The sequence below is a fragment of the Mus musculus genome, chromosome 5 (assembly GCF_000001635.26).
Source record: "Mus musculus strain C57BL/6J chromosome 5, GRCm38.p6 C57BL/6J".
NCBI classification, from domain to species: Eukaryota; Metazoa; Chordata; class Mammalia; order Rodentia; family Muridae; genus Mus; species Mus musculus.
In genome coordinates, this window is record NC_000071.6 from 29,583,678 (window position 1) to 29,604,180 (window position 20,503).

General features: G+C 39.0%; 1 protein-coding gene across 1 annotated transcript in view; it reads left to right on the plus strand.

Moving 5' to 3' along the window:
• Ube3c (ubiquitin protein ligase E3C) overlaps positions 1–20,503 on the plus strand; it is a 106,836-nt gene that overhangs the window by 14,436 nt on the left and 71,897 nt on the right. The window contains exons 2-9 of the mRNA NM_133907.3: positions 3,598–3,651; positions 6,211–6,285; positions 7,133–7,279; positions 13,392–13,507; positions 15,182–15,339; positions 16,964–17,117; positions 17,455–17,675; positions 18,519–18,670. Of these exons, the coding sequence (NP_598668.1) occupies positions 3,598–3,651; positions 6,211–6,285; positions 7,133–7,279; positions 13,392–13,507; positions 15,182–15,339; positions 16,964–17,117; positions 17,455–17,675; positions 18,519–18,670 (1,077 nt within the window). The remainder of the gene's footprint in view (positions 1–3,597; positions 3,652–6,210; positions 6,286–7,132; positions 7,280–13,391; positions 13,508–15,181; positions 15,340–16,963; positions 17,118–17,454; positions 17,676–18,518; positions 18,671–20,503) is intronic.

Below are 20,503 nucleotides of genomic sequence, written 5' to 3' on the forward strand. Positions count from 1 at the left end.
AGTCTTTACTATAAACTTGATAGCTACAAAGGAAAAACATAAAAAAACAAGTAGATTGAGCTTTTTGAGGTTTTTTTTGTTTGTTTGTTTTTTGTGTTTGTTTGTTTGTTTGTTTTGGGGGGTTTTTCATTTTTTTTTTGTTTTTTGTTTTTTGTTTTGCAGTGGCTAAGAGAATGAACTTGTCCTATTATGTACCCCAATTCCAGGGAAAACCACCGTCACAGTTTTGAGATCCAAGATCTCTTGGATCCTGTTGATCTGTAAAGCTATGGCTGCAAAATTACTAATTGGGTAACCTGCTGCCACAGTTAGGTTTGGAAGTAATGATTTGTGACAAAGCAAACAAGATATTGAACAAGATTTTTTCCTCCCTGATGACACAGTTGTGTATACAGATAGGTAGATTGAGAACCAGATTGTGGAGCCACTGTTCTCCAGGGCAGACAGTTGATCTGTTCTCTTGGAAGGAACATCCTGTTATAGGCTGGACTGATGGCTCCTTTACTGAATAACCAAGGCTGTGAAGCCATTTCTAAATCCCTAAACTAGAGGAAATCCTTTGCTGTCTATTGACATGACTAAAGCATTGTGTGACAGGAAAGGCAAAGGTAATATGCTGGCTTAAACAAAAGGGTATGTGGTCTTTTGTGCTCTAGTGCTGGAAACTATCCAAAATAAATTTGCTTCCTTCTGTAGGCAGCATTCCTGATCTCTGTGCAGGAACATTTAACAGTGTCAGTGCATGGAGTGTCAGTGCATGGAGTGTCCACTTTGGTTAAAGCAGATGACCGCTCCAGGCTTGTGAAGGCAGGCACCTGCTTCTCTTCACACTGGAAGCTGCCAGAGCCCTTCTTTGTTCAGGAGGATGCCAGGTTTCAGGACTGTAGGGGTTTGTCTGGTTTTGTTTTAGTTTTATTTCTAATCCTTCTATCTCCCAAGTGTGGTGTTACAGTTTGGGAGCTGGGGTGGGGTGTGACAGCTCAATTGAAAAAGTGCTTCCCATATAAAAATGAGGGCCTGAATTTGATCCTCAGTCATGATGGCAATGAATGAGCGTGCAATCCCAGTACAGTGAGGTAAAGATTGACTGATCCCTGGGACTTGGTGGCTGCCAGCCTAGCCAAATAAGGGAGCTCCAGGTCCTACTGGGAGACCTTTAATCTATAGAGGCAGGTAGATTGCTGCGAATTCAATGTGATCTTGGTCTGTCTCAAAACAAAAACAAAACAAGCAACCAACCACACAGACAACAACAAAAAAACCCAAGCTGGACAACTCCTATAGAATGATAACTCATACAACCCTTATTGATATTTAATTAATTAAAAATGATTTACCGGGTGTGGTAGTGTTTATTTTTTATCCCAGCACTCAGGGGGCAAAAGCAGGTGGATCTCTGTGAGTTTAGGCCAGCCAGGCCTACATAGAAGAAAATCCTGTCTCAAAAAAAAACAAAATTTACATTTCCCTGGTGATAAAGGATGTTGAACAGTTTTTCAGGTGCTTCTCAGCCATTCGGTATTTCTCAGTTGAGAATTCTTTGTTTAGCTCTGTATCCCATTTTTTAATGGGGTTATTTGAATTTCTGGAGTCCAGCTTCTTGAGCTCTTTGTATATATTGGGTATTAGTCCCCTATCAGATTTAAGATTGGTAAAAATCCTTTCCCAATCTGTTTGTGGCCTTTTTGTCTTATTGACAGTGTCTTTTTCCTTACAGAAGCTTTGTAATGTTATGAGGTCCCATTTGTCAATTCTTGATCTTACAGCACAAGCCATTGCTGTTCTGTTTAGGAATTTTTCCCCTGTGCCCATATCTTCAAGGCTTTTCTCTACTTTCTCCTCTATAAATTTCAGTGTCTTTGATCCACTTAGACTTGAGCTTTGTACACGGAGATAAGAATGGATCAATTCGCATTCTTCTACATGATAACTGCCAGTTAATGCCTGTACCATTTGTTGATGCCAGTGCCTGGCAAATACAGAAGTGGATGCTCACAGTCATAGGATGGAACACAGGGCCCCCCCATGGAGGAGCTAGAGAAAGTACCCAAGGAGCTGAAGGGGTCTGTAACCCTATAGATGGAACAACAATATGAACTAACTAGTATCCCCAGAGCTCTTGTCTCTAGCTGTATATGTATCAGAAGATGGCCTAGTCGGCCATCATTGGGAAGAGAGGTCCCTTGGTCTTGCAAACTTTATATGCCCCAGTACAGGGGAACACCAGGGTGAAGAAGTGGGAGTGGGTAGGTAGGGGAACAGGGCAGGGGGAAGGTGTAGGGAACTTTCAGGATAGCATTTGAAATGTAAATAAAGAAAATATCTAATAAAAGAAAAAAAGAAAGAAAAGAAAAAAAAGAATTTCACTAAATTAGAAAACCTCTAAAAAAACAAAGTTAATAATTAAGTTTATTTTGGTAGTACTGGAATTTGAACTGGGGCTTAATACATGTTATAATGGCAGTAAGATATATATCTCCAGCTGGCCCCACCAAACTTTTTTTTTTTTTTTTTAAAGATGAATTCTACTAAGTTACCCAGGCTTGCCTTGAATTTACCCTCTTGAGTAGCTCAGATTATGGGCCGTTGTCTGGTTTAAAATGTAATTTTAAAAGTAATGTATTTTGTTCAATGTGTTTATTACAAGTGTACATATTTCACCATAGAGATATAAGGCCTTTTCAAATAAATGCATGTACTTTGTCTTGGTAAGACTACCAGAATAGTCACATTGTGTCTTCTGGGTTGTTCTAAGCTGGAATTGATGGCCTGCTGTGTCTATTGAGTAGTTGTAGTGAAGGCTGTATTCCCCCCCACCACCCCCGCCATTAGTTATTTTTATAAGTATGGAGTCATGGTAATAGACCTGGATCTATGAATTAAAATATAATGGCTATTATTGTATAATGTCACTTGAAGCATGAGAGAATGTTGGAAACTAAAGCTGGTAGACATGATTAATACATACATTCAAGACAGGAATCGTTAAGGACGAGTGTTGGTAGGGGGAAACCAAGTGCTATGAGGGATGTTGAGTGTGATTTGAGAGCAGATAAAGTCCACTAGTCAAAAGCTTGTGGCTTTAATGCTGAACTTGTGAGAGTCTGTTGAGAGTCTGGTTGTATAGAAAAGTGGAAAAGGCATATTCAGATTAGGGAGCTCAGTTTGAAAAAGAACAGCTTTTGATAGCTATACTATTTTTCTAGCTTTTCTTTGTCTAAAGAGTTTAAAATGCCAATTTCAAAGCAACTTTTAGTAAAATTGGGGAATCCTTTAGTGAGTTTAAAGCAAATTGTATGGCTTTTGGACGTGTAGTAGATAAAGGCTTCTATTTGAAGTTTTCTGTGATGAAACTATAGTTTCCTTTAGCTTTATATATTGATGGAGAAGCTTAGTTCTATATAATGTGTTTGTATGTCATCATATATGCTGACTTTACAGTGCTTGTTTGCATATTTGATTCTCCATATGCCAGCAAAAACAGGGAGTGTTAACTTTAAGTAGATTTTTGGGAATCCTTTTTGGACCAACACATTCTGTAATCTTTGATGTTTTCAGGCTTGAAATTATTCTAATATTGTCTATCTTTGAATTTAGGAAGAAAAGGCTTCTCTTTTACATCGCACTCAGGAAGAAAGACGCAAGAGAGAGGTAATGGTTTTGATTACTCTATATTACTCTTTATAGACACATTTTCTGTAGTTATTTTTAAAGCTTTGCTTTACATGTACATGTATGTATGTTATGTATGTTTATCTTTTGCAACAGTTTTGGATGTGTTCAATTTTTCATTCTTGAACCACTGTAGGAAAAGATAGACTTGAGGCTGAGTTCTGGGTAGAGAAATGTAGGATTTTGGTTTTTTTTTTTTTTTTTTTTTTTTTTTTTGCTTATAAGGTTTCTAGAAGGTCTAGAAAGGCTTAATGTATATTGCTCATATTTCTCCATATAAGGAGAAAACTGAACTTTAAGACATTTGCCTTAGCTATTGATGAAAAAGATAAGAAGAGCTAATGACATTTTGTTTCTTGTTTCTTTGTTTTTTAATTCCTGTTTTTAAGTCCTTCCTGCCAGCCTGGCTGTATAGCCTAGGCTGGTTTCAAACTCCATTTTCTTGCTTTTCTAGATAAGAGTTTTAGGTCTTGCATTTTACTTGTTTTTTATTTATTTATTTATTTATTTATTTATCTATTTATTTATTTTTGAAACAGGGTCTCTCTTTGTAGTCTTGGCATGGGTCTTTGTAGCCCTAACTGTCTAGAATCCCTAGATCTGCCTGCTTCCACCACTGCCCTGGGTCTTGTTATTTCAACAACTCATTCCTGCATTTAGTAGATGTCTGAAAACTTGTGGTTGGCTAGGTACTGTAGTGTTTGCTGGAGATACTGATGGTAAACAAGACAGATAATTCTGTGGTAGTCATGTAACACCAAGGACTAAGATGTTATTGAGGGTTGTTAAGACTGTAGAGTCATGAGTCATGGCTACTCACTGAAACTGAGATTGATGGGCACTGAGAAAGTGGCAGTGTGGGTATGATACTGAAGGCCTAGAGGTTGCTGCTGTGCAGGCTGAAGGAAGAACATTCCTAGTAGCAGAAACAAATTTCCAGTCTCATCACTCTTGACGTTTTTGGCTAGGATATTTATCTGTGAGGTGTCCTCACAGCAACATTTCTTACCTCCAATTTGGACAGATCACCAACCAGTTTCACAGGATAAGTCACTCTCAGTTGATACCAGGAAAGGTATTTACTTGTTGTTGTTTCCCACTGGTTAAGGAAGTTCTGTAGTGTCTGACACTCTGCTCCCTATGTTCTTTTCTCTGTGTTTTTTTTTTTTTTTATATCTGTGATGGGGTTGTAAAATGGTGATAGCTGTCTTAGAAAACATTGTCATAGAAATGTTAATTTCACTCCTAGGTTTGTACTCAAGATATGAAAGCCTATTATCTTTCAAAACAGGTGAACTTAGTGTTTATTGCAGGACTGTTCATAATAACCCACTGTGGAAACAGAGCAATTGCCTACCAACTGATGAACAGATAAACAGAATATGAGAAATGTATATAATGAAATGTTATTTGGCTATAAAAAGGAATGATGTGCTGGCACATGTTACAGAGTGTATAAATATTGAAAACACCATGCCAAATAAAAAATATCAGAGAGAAGACTATAGATTGAGTAATTCCATTGTATGAGATGCACAGGCTAGGAAAATCTATTGAGAAACATATGAATAATGGCTTGGAGGTCTGGGCAAGGAATGAGGGGTAATGGCTAAAATAGGTAAGGGAATAATGAAATGCCCTGAAATAAAATACAGTGCCAGATGGTGGTAGTGCACACCTTTAATCCCAGCACTCAGGAGGCATTGGCAGGCAGATTTCTAAGTTTAAGGCTAGCCTTTTCTACTGAGGTTTGGAATAGCCAGGGCTACATGGAGAAACCCTGATTCAAAAAACAAAGCAAAACAAAGAAAGATGGTTGATATGATGGTGGGATTAAAGAAATGGCTCAGTGTTCAAGAATTCCCAGTACCCATGTTGGGCAACTTACAACCACTTGTAAACACAGCCCCAAGGGATCCTGTGCTTCTGGCCTCTGAGAATACCTGTACTGACTGAAATGCACATACCCACACAGGCACGGACATATAATATTAAAAGATAAAAATGCTGGGCATAGTGGCTCATGCCTTTAATCGCAGCACTTGGGAGGCAAAAAGATAGGAGAACCTTTTTTTTTTTTTTTTTTTTTAAGATTTTATTCATTTTATGTATCTGATGAGTACACTGTAGCTGTCCTCAGACTCACCAGAAGAAGCATCATTTCATTATGGATGATTGTGAGCCACCATGTGGTTGCTGGGAATTGAACTCAGCACCTCTGGAAGAGCAATCAGGGCTCTTAACTGCTGAGCCATCTCTTCAGCTCTTAACTGCTGAGCCATCTCTTCAGCCCCAAGACACAAGAATCTTTGTGAGTTCAAGGACCGCCAGGACTGCAAAGAGAGGCCCTATGTACAAACAAACAAAAATAATAATAAAAATGAATCATTAAAGTATATGTTCAGAGAGTGGTACACTTAAAAGAATGAATTTTATAGTTTATGGATCATATAGCTAATTACCAAAAAAACCTTAACTAAATGTCATTTTTAACTGATTCTAACCAATTGCTTCTTCTTTCCTTCCCCCATTATTCAGGAAGAAAGGCGAAGATTGAAAAATGCAGTAATAATCCAATCTTTTATCCGAGGCTATAGAGACAGAAAACAACAAGTAAGTTTGTTCTTAAAACTGAGGAGTGGGCAGGAGAGATGGCTCATCAGGTAGCACTTGGTTGGTGGGTAACCTTGACAACCTGAGTTCAATCTCCATGACTCACATGTTAGAAGGAGACAGCCAACTCCTCCAGCCTTCATATTAACATGACATAATACAAAAATACCTACACACATGTAGAAAGTAAACAAAATTAAGAAAAATGAATTGGTTATGGTGGTACACTCCTCTAGTCCTAGCTTTGGGGAGGCAGACACAGAGCTGTACAGATCTTTGTGAGTTCAAGGCTAGCCTGGTATATAGAGTGAGTTCCAGGAAGGCTAAAGGCTATCTTCTCTCAAACAACAAAACAAACGAACAAGGAGGAGGAGAAAAAGGAAAGAAAAATAAGCCAAGATTTATTTCAAGGGGAAAAAAATGGAATTAGAAGAAGGTCACATAAGAACTTATTTTAAATATTGTATTATTTTGTATAAATGGTATTTGTCTTGTATGAATTTTTGCATGCTTTTTTAAAAAAAATTTAGTGTTAATAGTATTTTCTTAATAAATAATTGTATTTTTTAAAAAAACTTATGAGTAGCTGATTTTTTAGGAAATTTTAAGTAGACATCTGGTGATTGCAAAGAAGAAAGGAGGAATGGTTTTGTTGGTAGACATTTTGGATCTTCGAAGCATCCCAAGTTAGGAGTTTTTGTTACTAGCTTGTTTTTAATCTTTAACTAATAGTCCAGGAACCACTTCTTAGTTGTTGGTCATCATGCCTATAAACCACTCAGTGCATATCTCTATCTTAGAACTATAGAGTAGAACTGTGCTGACACATGACTTCCTGTACTTGCAGTACTTCATCCAAAGAAGCGCGTTTGACCAATGCACTGACTCGGCTCAGCCTGGTGGTACCTTCTGCCTTGCTGATGGTCCCAACCTTACCCTCTTGGTAAGGCAGCTTCTGTTCTTTTACAAGCAGAGTGAAGACTCCAAACGTTTGGTGAGTATAAGTACATTTTGTTTTTACTTAGCTTTGTTTACCTACTTTCTATCTCCTATTTGCGGGGTAGAGATGGTGAGCATCTGATCAGGAAGCCAGGTAGCCTCTCCTTGAGTCTAAGCGTTTGTGAGCTTTTCCTTTTGTCCATCTGTAACAGATGACCTCTGTGTTGATGTGTTTTACTTTTAAAAGTCCATGTACATTTTTACTTGATTTCTTTATTATGGAGCTTTTAAATGCTAATAAGGGTATGCCAACGTTCTGTTAGTGTGCCCTACTTTCTTCTGTACATCAGCCTCTCTCTCTTTGTCCAGCTGCTGTGTGGTGCACCCTCAATATTGATTGTGTGCATAAATAGTAATACTTAACTATCTGTTTTTAAATATAGCATCTCTTTTAAAACATTATAACCCATTTCTCTAAAGTATCTTAGGCTTTTGTTACTGCTAATGAGAGATAGAGAACATTGTGTCAGTGAATTGTGTTTTTTAACTTACAGTTAGGTGTGGTGGTTCTTATCTGTAATCCCAGCACTTGATCGATGGAAACAGGAGGGAGAATCAAGAGTTCAATGCTAGCCTGGACCACATTAGACATCTCAAAACAAAACAAAACAACAGTAAAACAAAACAAAAAACAACCTTATGTTCCATTTGCCCTAGGAAATAGTGTGATATTTGCGTGTAATTGTTAAGTTAGACATTTTTATTTATCTGTAATTGAATTTTCCAAATTGCATTAAAAGGGGATATACAATGAAAACTGTGCGAGGCAGAGCCCCCACGTGGAGCAAGTCCAAGGCAAAGGGCTGCTTTACTAGAATTTGGCTATAGGCCTAGCTCTGCAGCCCGAACTTGAGCTAGGCTGGGGCATGAAAGAACTTTGTATAACTGAAGCTTACAAAGAAAAGTACAACAGGGGCTGGAGAGATGGCTCAGTGGTTGAGAGTATTGAATGTTCTTCCAGAGAACCATAATTCGATTCCCAGCAGCCATGTTGCCTCAACAGTGTCTAACTCTGGTCCCAGGGATCCAAGGGCTTCAGGCGCAGAGACACATACAGAAAAACCATGCACATGAAATAAATAAATATTTAAAAAGAGAAAAGGGAAAGGTAAATGTCAGTTAATATACCCACTATTCAAGACTTTGCTTCTGGGCAGCTATCTGAACTCCTGTGTGAAGTCCAGGAGAAGAAGAATAAAAGGCATAGTAGCAGGCCATAGAAAGACTGCCAAGCCAGTTTCCATCTTGCCCGGAGCTGATCCTGTGCCACAGCGCTCTATACCCAAATACCGTCAGGAGAGACCTTGTCTCCCAGGAGTGCCAACACACCTGTGAGCACAGGTAAGACCACCACTTCTGCTCAAATTCCTGGCCCAAGAGAGACCCGCCCAGAGCAGTTAGTACACAGGAACCGAGGAACAGCCAGGGACAGGATCCTTCTGCACCCGGAGCTGACCCTGTGCCACAGCTCTCCATACCCAAATTCCTCCCAGAGAGAACTGGTCTCCCAGGAGTACTGACACTTAGGCTTACAGGAGGGACAAGTCACAGTCAACAGACAGCAAGACCAGCTAACAACAGAGATAACGAGATGGCAAGAGGCAAGGGCAAGAACATAACCAATAGAAAACAAGGCTACTTGGAATCATCAGAAACCAGTTCTCCAATCACAGCAATCCCTTGGATACCCCAACACACCAGAAACATAAGACTCTGATTTGAAATCTCATCTCATCATGATGATAAAGGATTTTAAGAAGGACATAAATAATCCTCTTAAAGAAATGCAGGAGAACACAGGTAAACAGCTAGAGGCCCTTAAAGAGGAAACACAAAAATCCCTTAAAGAATTATAGGAAAACACAACCAAACAGGTGAAGGAGTTGAACAAAACCTTCCAGGATCTAAAAATGGAAATAGAAATAATAAAGAAATAACAAAGAGAGACAACCCTGGAGATCAAAAACCTAGGAAAGAGATTAGGAGTCATAGATACAAGCATCACCAACAGAATATAAGAGATAAAAGAGAGAATCTCAGGTGCAGAAGATACCATAGTCAAAGAAAATACAAAAAGCTCCTAACCCAAAACATCCAGGAAATCCAGGACACAATGAGAAGACCAAACCTAAGGATAATAGGTATAGAAGAGTGTGAAGATTTCCAACTTAAAGGGCCTGTAAATATCTTCAACAAAATTATAGAAAAAAAAAAACTTACCTAACCTAAAGAAAGAGATGCCCGTAAACATACAAGAGGCCTACAGAACTCCAAATAGATTGGACCATTAAAGAAATTCCTCCGGTCACATAAAAGTCAAAACACCAAATGCACAAAACAAAGAAAGAATATTAAAAGCAGTAAGGGAAAAAGGTCAAGTAACATATGATGCAAACCTATCAGAATTACACCAGACTTTTCACCACAGACTATGAAAGCTAGAAGATCCTGGGTAAATGTTATACAGACCCTAAGAGAACACAAATGCCAACCCAGACTACTATACCCAGCAAAATTCTCAATTACCATAGATGGAGAAACAAAATATTCCATGACAAAAACAAATTTACATAGTATCTTTCCACAAATCCAGCACTACAAGGGATAATAGATGGAAAACGCAAATACAAGGGTAGAAACTACACTCTAGAAAAAGCAAGAAAATAATCTTTCAATAAACTCAAAAGAAGATAGCCACACAAACATAAAAATAACATCAGAAGTGGCAGGAAGCAACAATTACTGTCCCTTAATATCTCTTAACATCGATGGACTCAATTCCCCCAATAAAAAGACATAGAATAATAGACTGAATATATAATCAGGACCCAGCATTTTGCTGCATAGAGGAAACACACCTCAGTGACAAAGACAGACACAACCTCAGAGTAACGGGCTGGAAATCAATTTTCCAAGCAAGTGGTCCCAGGAAACAAGCTGGAGTAGCCATTCTAATATCGAGTAAAATCAACTTTCAGCCAAAAATTATCAAAAAAGATAAGGAAAGACACTTCATATTCATCAAAGGAAAAATCACCAAGAAGAACTCATTCTTAACATCTATGCTCCTAATGCAAGGGCAGCCACATTCATAAAAGAAACCTTGCAGGGCCTTGGTGGCGCACGCCTTTGATCCCAGCCCTTGGGAGGCAGAGGCAGGCGGATTTCTGAGCTCAAGGACAGCAAGGGCTACACAGAGAAACCCTGTCTCCAAAAAAAGAGAAATAAATAAATAAAGAAAGAAACCTTACTAAAGTTCAAGGCACACATTGCACCTCACACAGTAAAAGTGGGAGAATTTAACACTCCGCTCTCATCAATGGACAGATCATGTGTCTTAGTCAGGGTTTCTATTCCTGCACAAACATCATGACCAAGAAGCAGTTGGGGAGGAAAGGGTTTATTCAGCTTACATTTCTACATTGCTGTTCATTGCTGAAAGAAGTCAGGACTGGAACTCAAGCAGGTCAGGGAGCAGGAGCTGATGCAGAGGCCATGGAGGGATGTTCTTTACTGGCTTGCTTTCCCTGGCTTGCTCAGCCTGCTCTCTTATAGAACCAAGACTACCAGCCCAGAGATGGTCCCACCCACAAGGGGACCTCCCCCCATGATCACCTATTGAGAAAATGCCTTACAGCTGGATATCATGAAGGCATTTCCCCAACTGAAGCTCCTTTCTCTTTGATAACTCCAGCTGTGTCAAGTTGACATAAAACTAGCCAGTACATCACGGTAACACAAACTAAACAGAGACACAGTGAAACTAACAGAAGTTAATGGACCAAATGGATTTAACAGAAATCTATAGAACATTTCATCCTAAAACAAAAGAATATACCTTCAGCACCGCATGGTACCTTCTCCAAAACTGACCATAAGACAGGCCTCAACAGATACAAGAAGATTGAAATAATCTCATGCATCCTATCAGATCACTATGAAATAAGGCTGGTCTTCAATAGCAATAAAAGCAACAGAAACCTCACATATACATAAAAGCTGAACAGTGCCCTACTCAATGATAATTTGATCAAGGAAGAAATAAAGAAATTAAAGACTTTTTAGAGTTTAATGAAAATGAAGCCACAACATACACAAAGTTATGGGATACAATGAAAGTAGTGCTAAGAGGAAAACTCAGCTCTGAATGCCTCCAAAAAGAACCTAGAGAGAGCATACACTAGGAGCTTAACAGCACACCTGAAAGGTCTAGAACGAAAAGAAGCAAATACACCCAAGAAGAATAGACAGCAGGAAATAAACACAGAGCTAAAATCAGCCAAGTAGAAACAGAACTGTACAAAGAATCAACCAAACCAGGAGCTGGTTCTTTGAGAAAAATCGACAAGATAGATGAACCCTTAGCCAGACTAACCAGAGGGCACAGAGACAGTATCCAAATTAACAAAATCAGAAATGCAAAGGGAGATATAACAAAATTAACTGAGGAAATTTAAAAAATCATCAGATCCTACTACAAAAGCCTATATTCAACAAAACTGGAAAATCTGGATGAAGTGGACAGTTTTTTAGACAGATACCAAATACCTAAGTTAAATCCGAATCAGATAAACCATCTAAACAGTTCTATAACTGCTTTAAAAAAAAAAATAGAAGCAGTCATTAAAAGTCTCCCAGCCAACAAAAGCCCCAGGACCAAATGTATTTAGTGCAGAGTTCTATCAGACCTTCAAAGAAGACCTAATACCAATACTCTTCAAACTATTCCACAAAATAGAAACAGAAAGAACACTACCCAATTCATTCTATAAAGCCACAGTTACACTGTGTATTCTCCCTTGGAGATGGAACGTTTTCTTTTCATAAAGGACGTCATAAGAGATTTTTTTCTACTTCTATTATGTTAAATATTCCAATTAGATTTTAAAAACTGGTTGAGTGCATATTACTTTTAGCTTCAGAAGACATTGTGTATATTTAAGAGGCATTTATCTATTATAAATTATTTTATGACTTAAAAAAATGTTAGCCAGGCGTGGTGGCACACGTCTTTAATCCCAGTACTCAGGAGGCAGAGGCAGGCAGACAAGGCCAGCCTCGTCTACAAAGTGAGTTCCAGGACAACCAAGACTATACAGAGAAACCCTGTCTCGAAAAAACAAAACAAAACAAAAAAAGTTAATATTGAGTTGTATATTTTAAAATAAATTTTATTATTAGTTTGATAAAAACAAACAAACAAACAAGTAAACAGATTGCCAAGGAGCAGAAAACGTGAAGGTGTTGGGAATTTCTCCAGAGTACCTTTGTGTATGAGGGCTATTCTGTGATGTGGTCAGATCTGCTTTAGAAGCTGGCTGGGAAACCCCAGGCACATGTAAAGCAAATCCTGAGTAGAGGAAAATGTTGTCAAAACACAGTTCATAAAAGAAAAGCAAGTTTTAACCAGATGTGATGATGAATGCCTGTGATCCCAGCACTATATATATATAAGAGTTTTCAGAATCATTTGTGGTAGCCACGTGAGCACTGTTTACAGGCAAGCCTTGTAAACACATTGTCAGAATCTGACATTCTACTTACTGAACTCACAGGGCAGTAATTGTCTCTAAAAGAGTGGACACCTCAGACCAACTCAGTTATGTGATTGTCCTTGGACTGAAGCCATGTGATTGATTGCTTTCTCATGAGGAGTATGTGGGACAAATTTCCCTTTAGAAAATCTGTGTGTATAATAAAAACACAACAAAACCCAAAAAAGTTATACATGGAGTTAGAGAAAGAAAACCAAAAGAAAGGATGCTGAAAGAAACTGCAGGCCTGCACACAGGAAGGGCAGGAGTTTAGGCAACTTCAGATTAGTTCTGTATTTTTCAAGTGTTCTTCTGGTAGATTACTTCCTTTTGCATGTAAATTATTGTTTTAAGTAGAGTGAGCATTATGTATTCTTTGTTTAGAGACTAACATAATAATGCAAATTAATATTGATGTCTTGCTAAGAATATCTTGACTTAGAGAACTTGTTTTCCTTATCAAGTTTCGATTAGATTTAATGTGGAAACTATGTAAATACATTTTTAGTATTATCTGACTAAGCAAGGAAATGTTTATAGATTAAATGGTATTTTTATGTTGTACTCTTACAGATATGGCTTTATCAGAACTTAATTAAACACAGCTCTCTGTTTGTCAAGCAATTGGATGGATCAGAGAGACTGACATGCTTATTTCAAATAAAGAGGTTGATGAGCCTCTGTTGCAGGTAAGTTGTGTCATAGTTGGAAATTTAGAGAATGTGTGAGATATCTTTAGGGCTTACATGCTTTAGGAAGCAGGGTTTTTGTTTGTTTGTTTGTTTATGTGTATGGGTGTTTTGATGTGTATACCACACATACATACACATACACACATCCCTGGTGTACACAAAGACCAGAAAAGGATATAAGATCTCTTGTAACTGGGCTTACTTATAGAGGTGAGCTATCATGTGTATACTTGGAACTGAACCCCAGTCTTCTGGAAGAGCAGCCAGCACTAATACCCACTGAGTCATCTCTCCAGCCCCAAATCAGTTTTCCTACGAGCTGTCCTCTAGCCTATGGTTTTCTGTTTGGTTTGTTTGTTTGTTTGTTTGTTTGTTTCAGCCCAGGCTGGCCTTGAATCTTAATCAGTCTTTCCTGCCTTAGTACAGTGTAGATACCTTTGTAGGAAGATGTAGATGTTAGTAAGTACTGGGGAGATTAAAAAAGGTAAGAGCAGATATGAGGTAGCCTAATGGGAAGGTGGTGGTGAGGAGATCAGAGGTCAGAGCCATTGCAGATTTTTAAGCATCTTGCCTTTGTATGAACAAGTAGGGAGTCAAAGGAAATTTTTTCCTAAAATTGTCAATATAAAAGTAGAAAAAAAATGTTGTACCAGGTGCTCATTGCCTATTGTCTTAAGTCAGCAGTTCTTTTTCGTTGGCTTGTTTTTTTTGAGACTGACTATATAGATCAGGGTGGCCCTAAAGTTAATAAAGGTGTGCACCACTATGTGCTTTAGTCCCCAGATACTTCCACATGCAGTTCGAGAAAAAAGGATGGTTCTACAAACAGCAATATTATGATTAATCTGTGAAAATGATAAAGATTGTTGTTGCCTCAATGCAGAGAGGCCAGGCCCCTGGGTTGATGGGCCCAGGAGCGTCTCAGCACTGGGCACCGGGTGAAGTGCTCAGTCCTTTCTCAGGTTCCTGCATTAGACACAGACAGACTCTGTAATTACAGAGAGCCATTTCTCTCTGCACCCAGAACTGCACCCTCCACACTTCCTCCACTGCAGTGTAGTGGGGGTGAATCTGAAAGGCAGGGGCTACAGGAGAATCAGAGCAGGCAGTAGTGAGGCCTAGGGTTCTGCTGAAGCAGAGTTGAAAATACATGTGAGTTTTCAGTAGAGCCATTTAAATGAATAGGATAACGTCAGCCTTGATAGGGCTGAATTGATTTGTGTCTGCTTTCTCTTCCTGAGTGAAACCTTTGCTTTGTACTTGTTTAATACTTGCAAGTACTGTTTAGTACTTGGTGGGAGCCATGGCTCTGCTCCTAGGAGCTGGTTTAGAGCTGTCTCAGGTATTAATTTTTCCCTCATTGGTACCCTTAGTCTGATGTAGCAGTGGAGTGTGGAGTGGCAGGATCATCCACAGAGAAAAATAGAATGAACAGATTGAATGTAGCAGTTGGGGAAAAAAAAAAATCTTACCTGGTCTTGAGGAATTAATCATGATGTTGACAGAAGGAAGAACTGCTTAATTAAGGAGAAATCATGAACATAGTTTCTTGAGCCCTGCCTATTTTCAGAGACCCTGGCAGTGGCGCAATGGCTCACACTCTCATCCTGGAGGAGTCAGGGAAACTGCCAACCCTGGCTTTCTAGTAAGTGTTTGAATTTGGTTTTACAGGTTGCTGCAAAACTGTAGTGATGACAGTCTGAATGTTGCACTTCCAATGCGAATGCTTGAGGTGTTTACATCTGAGAATACATACTTGCCTGTTTTACAAGATTCTAGCTATGTGGTGTCAGTGATTGAACAAATTTTGCACTACATGGTTCACAGTGGTAAGTGGGGAGGCAGACCTGTGGAGGTGGGCATCATTGTGGCATGGCCAGGTTTGTGTGCTCTTGAGGAATGGTACTGCTCTGATCAAGACACTACAATCATCAGAATAGAAGCTGTGTGCCTGTGAGTGACAGCAGCCTCTGGAAATGCAGAAGCCTTTTCACTGTCTACTTAATTATTCTTTGTTTTATAAAAACACACACGTTCATCTGGCTCATCCTAAAAGGAGCTGCTTGTTTGTTCTTAGAAGTCAAGAGTTACTTTAAAAGGTATGATAAAGTTTGCTTTGATATATATACACTCTAGCTGATATAGATTAAAACTACACATTTTTACTGTTTGCTTAGCTTAGTAAATATAAACAATCCAAAACTTGGCTTATTGCAAATTCCAGGAAAGTACTGATACAGTAAAAACTATAGTGAAATTTATAGAGTTTGGTTTTCTAGGAAATAGATTGAACATGGCAGTGAGCTTGAATGAACTGATATATGTCCAGTTCAGGATAAGCATTTAGTGGGAATTTTACTTTTCCTGTTTTCTAAAACTATTAGGAGGATAACCATGAGCTGTGCCTTCTTTGAAATATTTCTAAAAATAAAAAATGATTTAAAAAATCTTCCACCAAAACTGCCCCTTCTATTGTGTGTAGTGGCATAGCTTCTTTTCAGTTGTTTTTAAAAATTACTGTATGGTGTTACTGTTCTGTACATTTGAGCTTCATACTCAGTGATACTGTGTACTCTGATACAGCACTGTAGACATGCCCTGCACTACTGTGCTTAATATACACAAAGTTTTACACCATTTTTCATAAAGATTAGTTCAGTTTCATAGTAAAACTGACCCCTCCCCAGGCCTGCTTGTGATTCCACTGGTGATCAGTGTGTACCAGGCAGGATTGGAGTGGCTCTGAACCATTCTCTTTTCTGTTTTGATTTTTGAGACAGTCTTACGATAGCCACCCAGACATTAAGAAGTACAGTTAAGGTCTGGAAAGATGTCTCGGTGGTTAAGAGCACTGACTGTTCTTCCAGAGGTCCTGAGTTCAATTCCCAGCAAGCACATTGTGGCTCACAACCATCTGTAATGGGATCTGATGCCCTCTTCTAGTGTGTCTAAAGACAGCTACAGTGTACTCATATACATAAAATAAGTTAATCTTAAAACTAAAAAAGAAAAAAAGAAAAAGTACAGTTAATTCACTTTTAGTAGTTAACTGAGCAGTGAACGTGGGAGTTTATGTGTTATTCAGATCTCAGCAAAATAAGTGTGGCTGGATGCGGTGGTTCACCCCTGTCATCATAGCACTCGGGAGACTGAAGGAGGAGGATGTTGTGAGTTTGATTCCAGACTGAACTACAAAATGAGACAGTCCCTTCCTCCTCTTTTTACCCATCTAACCTTATAAAGACATTTAAAATTGATGCTAACAGTTGAGGTAGCTCAGTGAATAAAGGTACTTTCTGCCAAAAACTTGATGATCTGAATTCAATTTCTGGGTTCAACAAGGCAGAAGAACAGACTCTTTCTACATTGTTCCCTAGACCTCCCAAAATAAATGTGCTTAAATTTTTTAAGTATTTCTCTATTGTAATAAAGACAATTTCCACTTTCTTTTAGGATATTATAGATCTCTCTACTTGTTGATTAATAGCAAGCTTCCATCAAGTATTGAATATTCTGATTTATCTCGAGTTCCTATAGCAAAAATTTTGCTGGAGAATGTCCTAAAACCATTGCACTTTACGTATAGCTCCTGTCCTGAAGCCTCAAGGTGGGTGAACAATTACTGGGCAGTCAGATGTTTTATTAGTATGTCATGGCTCACAGTATGTAGTATACTTTCCTCTGTCTTACCTGTGCCTGACATACATTTTAATTCTGATGATCTGGTTATTTATTTCCTGTTCTTTAGAACCTGTCATGGGGAAAAAATGATCTTAATAGAGAAGATATAAATCAAATTCTAGCCTCTACTGGATGATTCGCTTTATTGATTTAGAATATAGGTGATTTACTTAGAAAGACATATGGGGAAATGATTTTTTTACCTGTGATTGATTTGATGGGTAGAATATGTTGATTTTCTTGAAATCCCTTTTCTTTTCCAGGCATCAAGTTTTCTCAGCCTTCACAGAGGAGTTTCTGGGAGCACCTTTTACCGATCAAATTTTTCATTTCGTCATTCCGGCCTTTGCAGATGCACAAACTGTGTTCCCTTATGAGCCCTTTCTCAATGCATTGTTGTTACTTGAGAGTCAAAGTTCAAAACGGTGTAGTGGAGTGCCATGGCTCTTCTATTTTGTTTTAACTGTTGGCGAGAATTATTTAGGTATGAAATATAAGATGTATCTCTCCTAACTCCTATAAAGGCAGCTGAGCAGATGAGTCATTTCAGCAAGAATTTCACAAATTGGTAGAACTCTTGAAAATTCAGGGTGTTTTTCTAGTTTATATGACACATTTCTGTGACCATGATGCAAGATGTGGGTTATCCCTCAGCCCTCAGAAGTTTGGTTGCTGAGGCTGCTTAGAGAGAGGGACACATACGAAAAGTTTAGGCGGAGTCTCATGAAACTGCCTGCACTTTAGACTTTGATGCACAAAATGAGTTGTTACCTGTGATTCTGACCAAGTAATAAAAATTGGGGTTCCTACAATCCCTTCCTTCAACCTCGTAGGTTAGTTAGTAAACTATCTGAGTCTGAGAAGCATGTTGAGCTAAATTATATTACAACTGACAACTAGCAGTGAGGATATACTAGTCAAGATCTGAGGGGGGTCTGTGGGGCTTAAACACTTGCACAGGGCTCAGAACCTTGTTCTAGTTTTAGTAGCCCTTCTGATCACCTTTCCATAGAAGCTGGGGTTCACCTTAAAATTTAAAGTCTAGCATGTGCATCACTTTAACTGTCTAGGTAGTAGCCCCACCTTTAGGTTTTTTTAAGCCTTCAGTAACTTCTAGCAAGAAATCAGTGGGTGTTTTCCAGAAGGAGCTTATAGGAGTGAGCAGAGGTCCTGCTAGTGCTTTGCGTCTTAGGTTCCTGGAGACAAAAGTAAAATACATTGCATAATGTGCAGCAGTTTGAATATGATTAAAACAGTAAGGCCTGTTTTCTGGATGAAGAAAGTGATGCCAAACTGTCTGAAGTAACATGCTGATTGTCTTTCAAAGGAGCACTCTCTGAGGATGGTCTACTGGTTTATCTGCGAGTGCTTCAGACCTTCCTCTCTCAGCTACCTGCTTCACCCACTGGTACAGGCTGTCCTGATTCCACCAGTGACTCTGAGGACGATAACGAGGAGACTGACCAACCCAACAGCCCTGTAAGCCACTGTACTAGATGTACTCTTGTAGCTTCTCAGTCTTAGTTCTGCAGCCAGGGGAGCAAGCAGCCTGTTAAACTCGACTGCTTGGCCCCTGACCCTTTAAAACCATATTTCTAAATCTAATTCCAATCCAAAATCAGCCTGTGTGGCTCAGGTTTCCAATGGAAGTAAGAGAAGTAAATGTTGTACTTGCAGCTCAAGTAGCTTCCTCAGCATTGCATCACCACCATCAGCTCCCTCTGAGAGGCTGAGGAAGTAACCTTGAATACAGTCTGTTTCCTATCTGCTAAGATGTAGGTATAGGCTTTGTTACAGAAACCTCTTCCAGAAGGCCGAAGCCAAGATTTAGGAACATAAGCATATATAAGTTTCTTGCCTTACTGCTCTTTAATACTTGTTTTGTTACTGTTTCCATGTACGGGAAAAGATACATGGAAATGATAGTTCACTTTAGGTCTTCCCTTCCCCATAGTACACAATAACTGGGAGTGAGGTGGGCGACTCTTATAAGTTTTATACTTTGATTCCTCATTTCTTTCTCCTGTCCTAGAGATTATTCTTTCTTCCTATACACATCACATTTAGGTTGAGAACTAATCGTTCAATTATAAATAAGCCAAGAACCATTCATTTCTGGGCCAGATTTTTTTAGCTGCCTTGTTTGTTTGTTTGTTGGTATGTGTTCTTTTGCCTACATGTCTGTCTGTGTACCACATGGAACCAGTGCCCTCAAGAGGTCAAAAGCAGGTGTTCTATCCCCTGAGGACTGAATTTACAGATATTTGTGAACCATCATGTGGGTGCTAGGAATTGAACCCAGGTCCTCTGAAAGAGCAGCCAGTCCTTTTAACAGACTTCTCTCTCCAACCCCTTTTCAATTTTTTTTTAAAGACAGGATCTGAGTTTGTAGTTCTAGCTGACCTAGAACTCACTATATAGCCCAGGCTGACCTTGCACTCACTATACATATATATATATATATATATATATATATATATATATATATATATATATATATATATATATCCCAGGCTGACCTTGCACTTACAGACTTATCCTATTTCTGACTCCTAAGACCTGGAAAAACAGGTATGGGGCCCCACACATAACTTTTTAAGGGGCTTAGCAAAAGGGCACAGGATTTCACTGTGTAGTTCTGGTTGTCTCTAAACTTCGTAGAGATCTCCCTGATGCTGTCTCCCAAGTGGGATTAAAGGTCTGCACTATCATATGCCTGCTAACGCTAGATTCTTAAATTTGTTTGTTTATTTTGTGGGATTGGGGATTATACTCATGGCTTTGGGTATGCTAGGTAAATGCTTCATCTCTGAGCTATATCCCTCTCTCACCTGAGTACTTTTTAATTCTTTAGAATTTAAGTATATTTTATTGGCTTTTAAGAATTATGTGGTGGGCCAGGCCTAGTGGCCAACCCCTAAGAATCCTTGCACTTACAAGGCAGAGGTGGGCAGATCTCTTGAGTTTGAGGCCAACCTGGTTTACAAGAACAGGACAGCCAGAGCTACACAGAGAAACTCCATCTTGAAAAATAAACCAAACAGAAAGAACTACCTGATGGCAGTAGGACTGGGGAGGTAGTTTAGTGGTAGATACTCTCTTGCCTAACATGCTCCAGGTCCTGGGTTTCATTCCTAGCAGTGACCCGTCTTGGGGGAAAAATGAAAAAATAAAAAACAAAACCATCCCTGCCTGATCTCAAGTTGTACTACAGAGCAGTAGTGATAAAAACTGTATGGTATTGGTACAGAGACAGACAGGTAGATCAGTGGAATAGAACTGAAGACCCAGAAATGAACCCACACACCTATG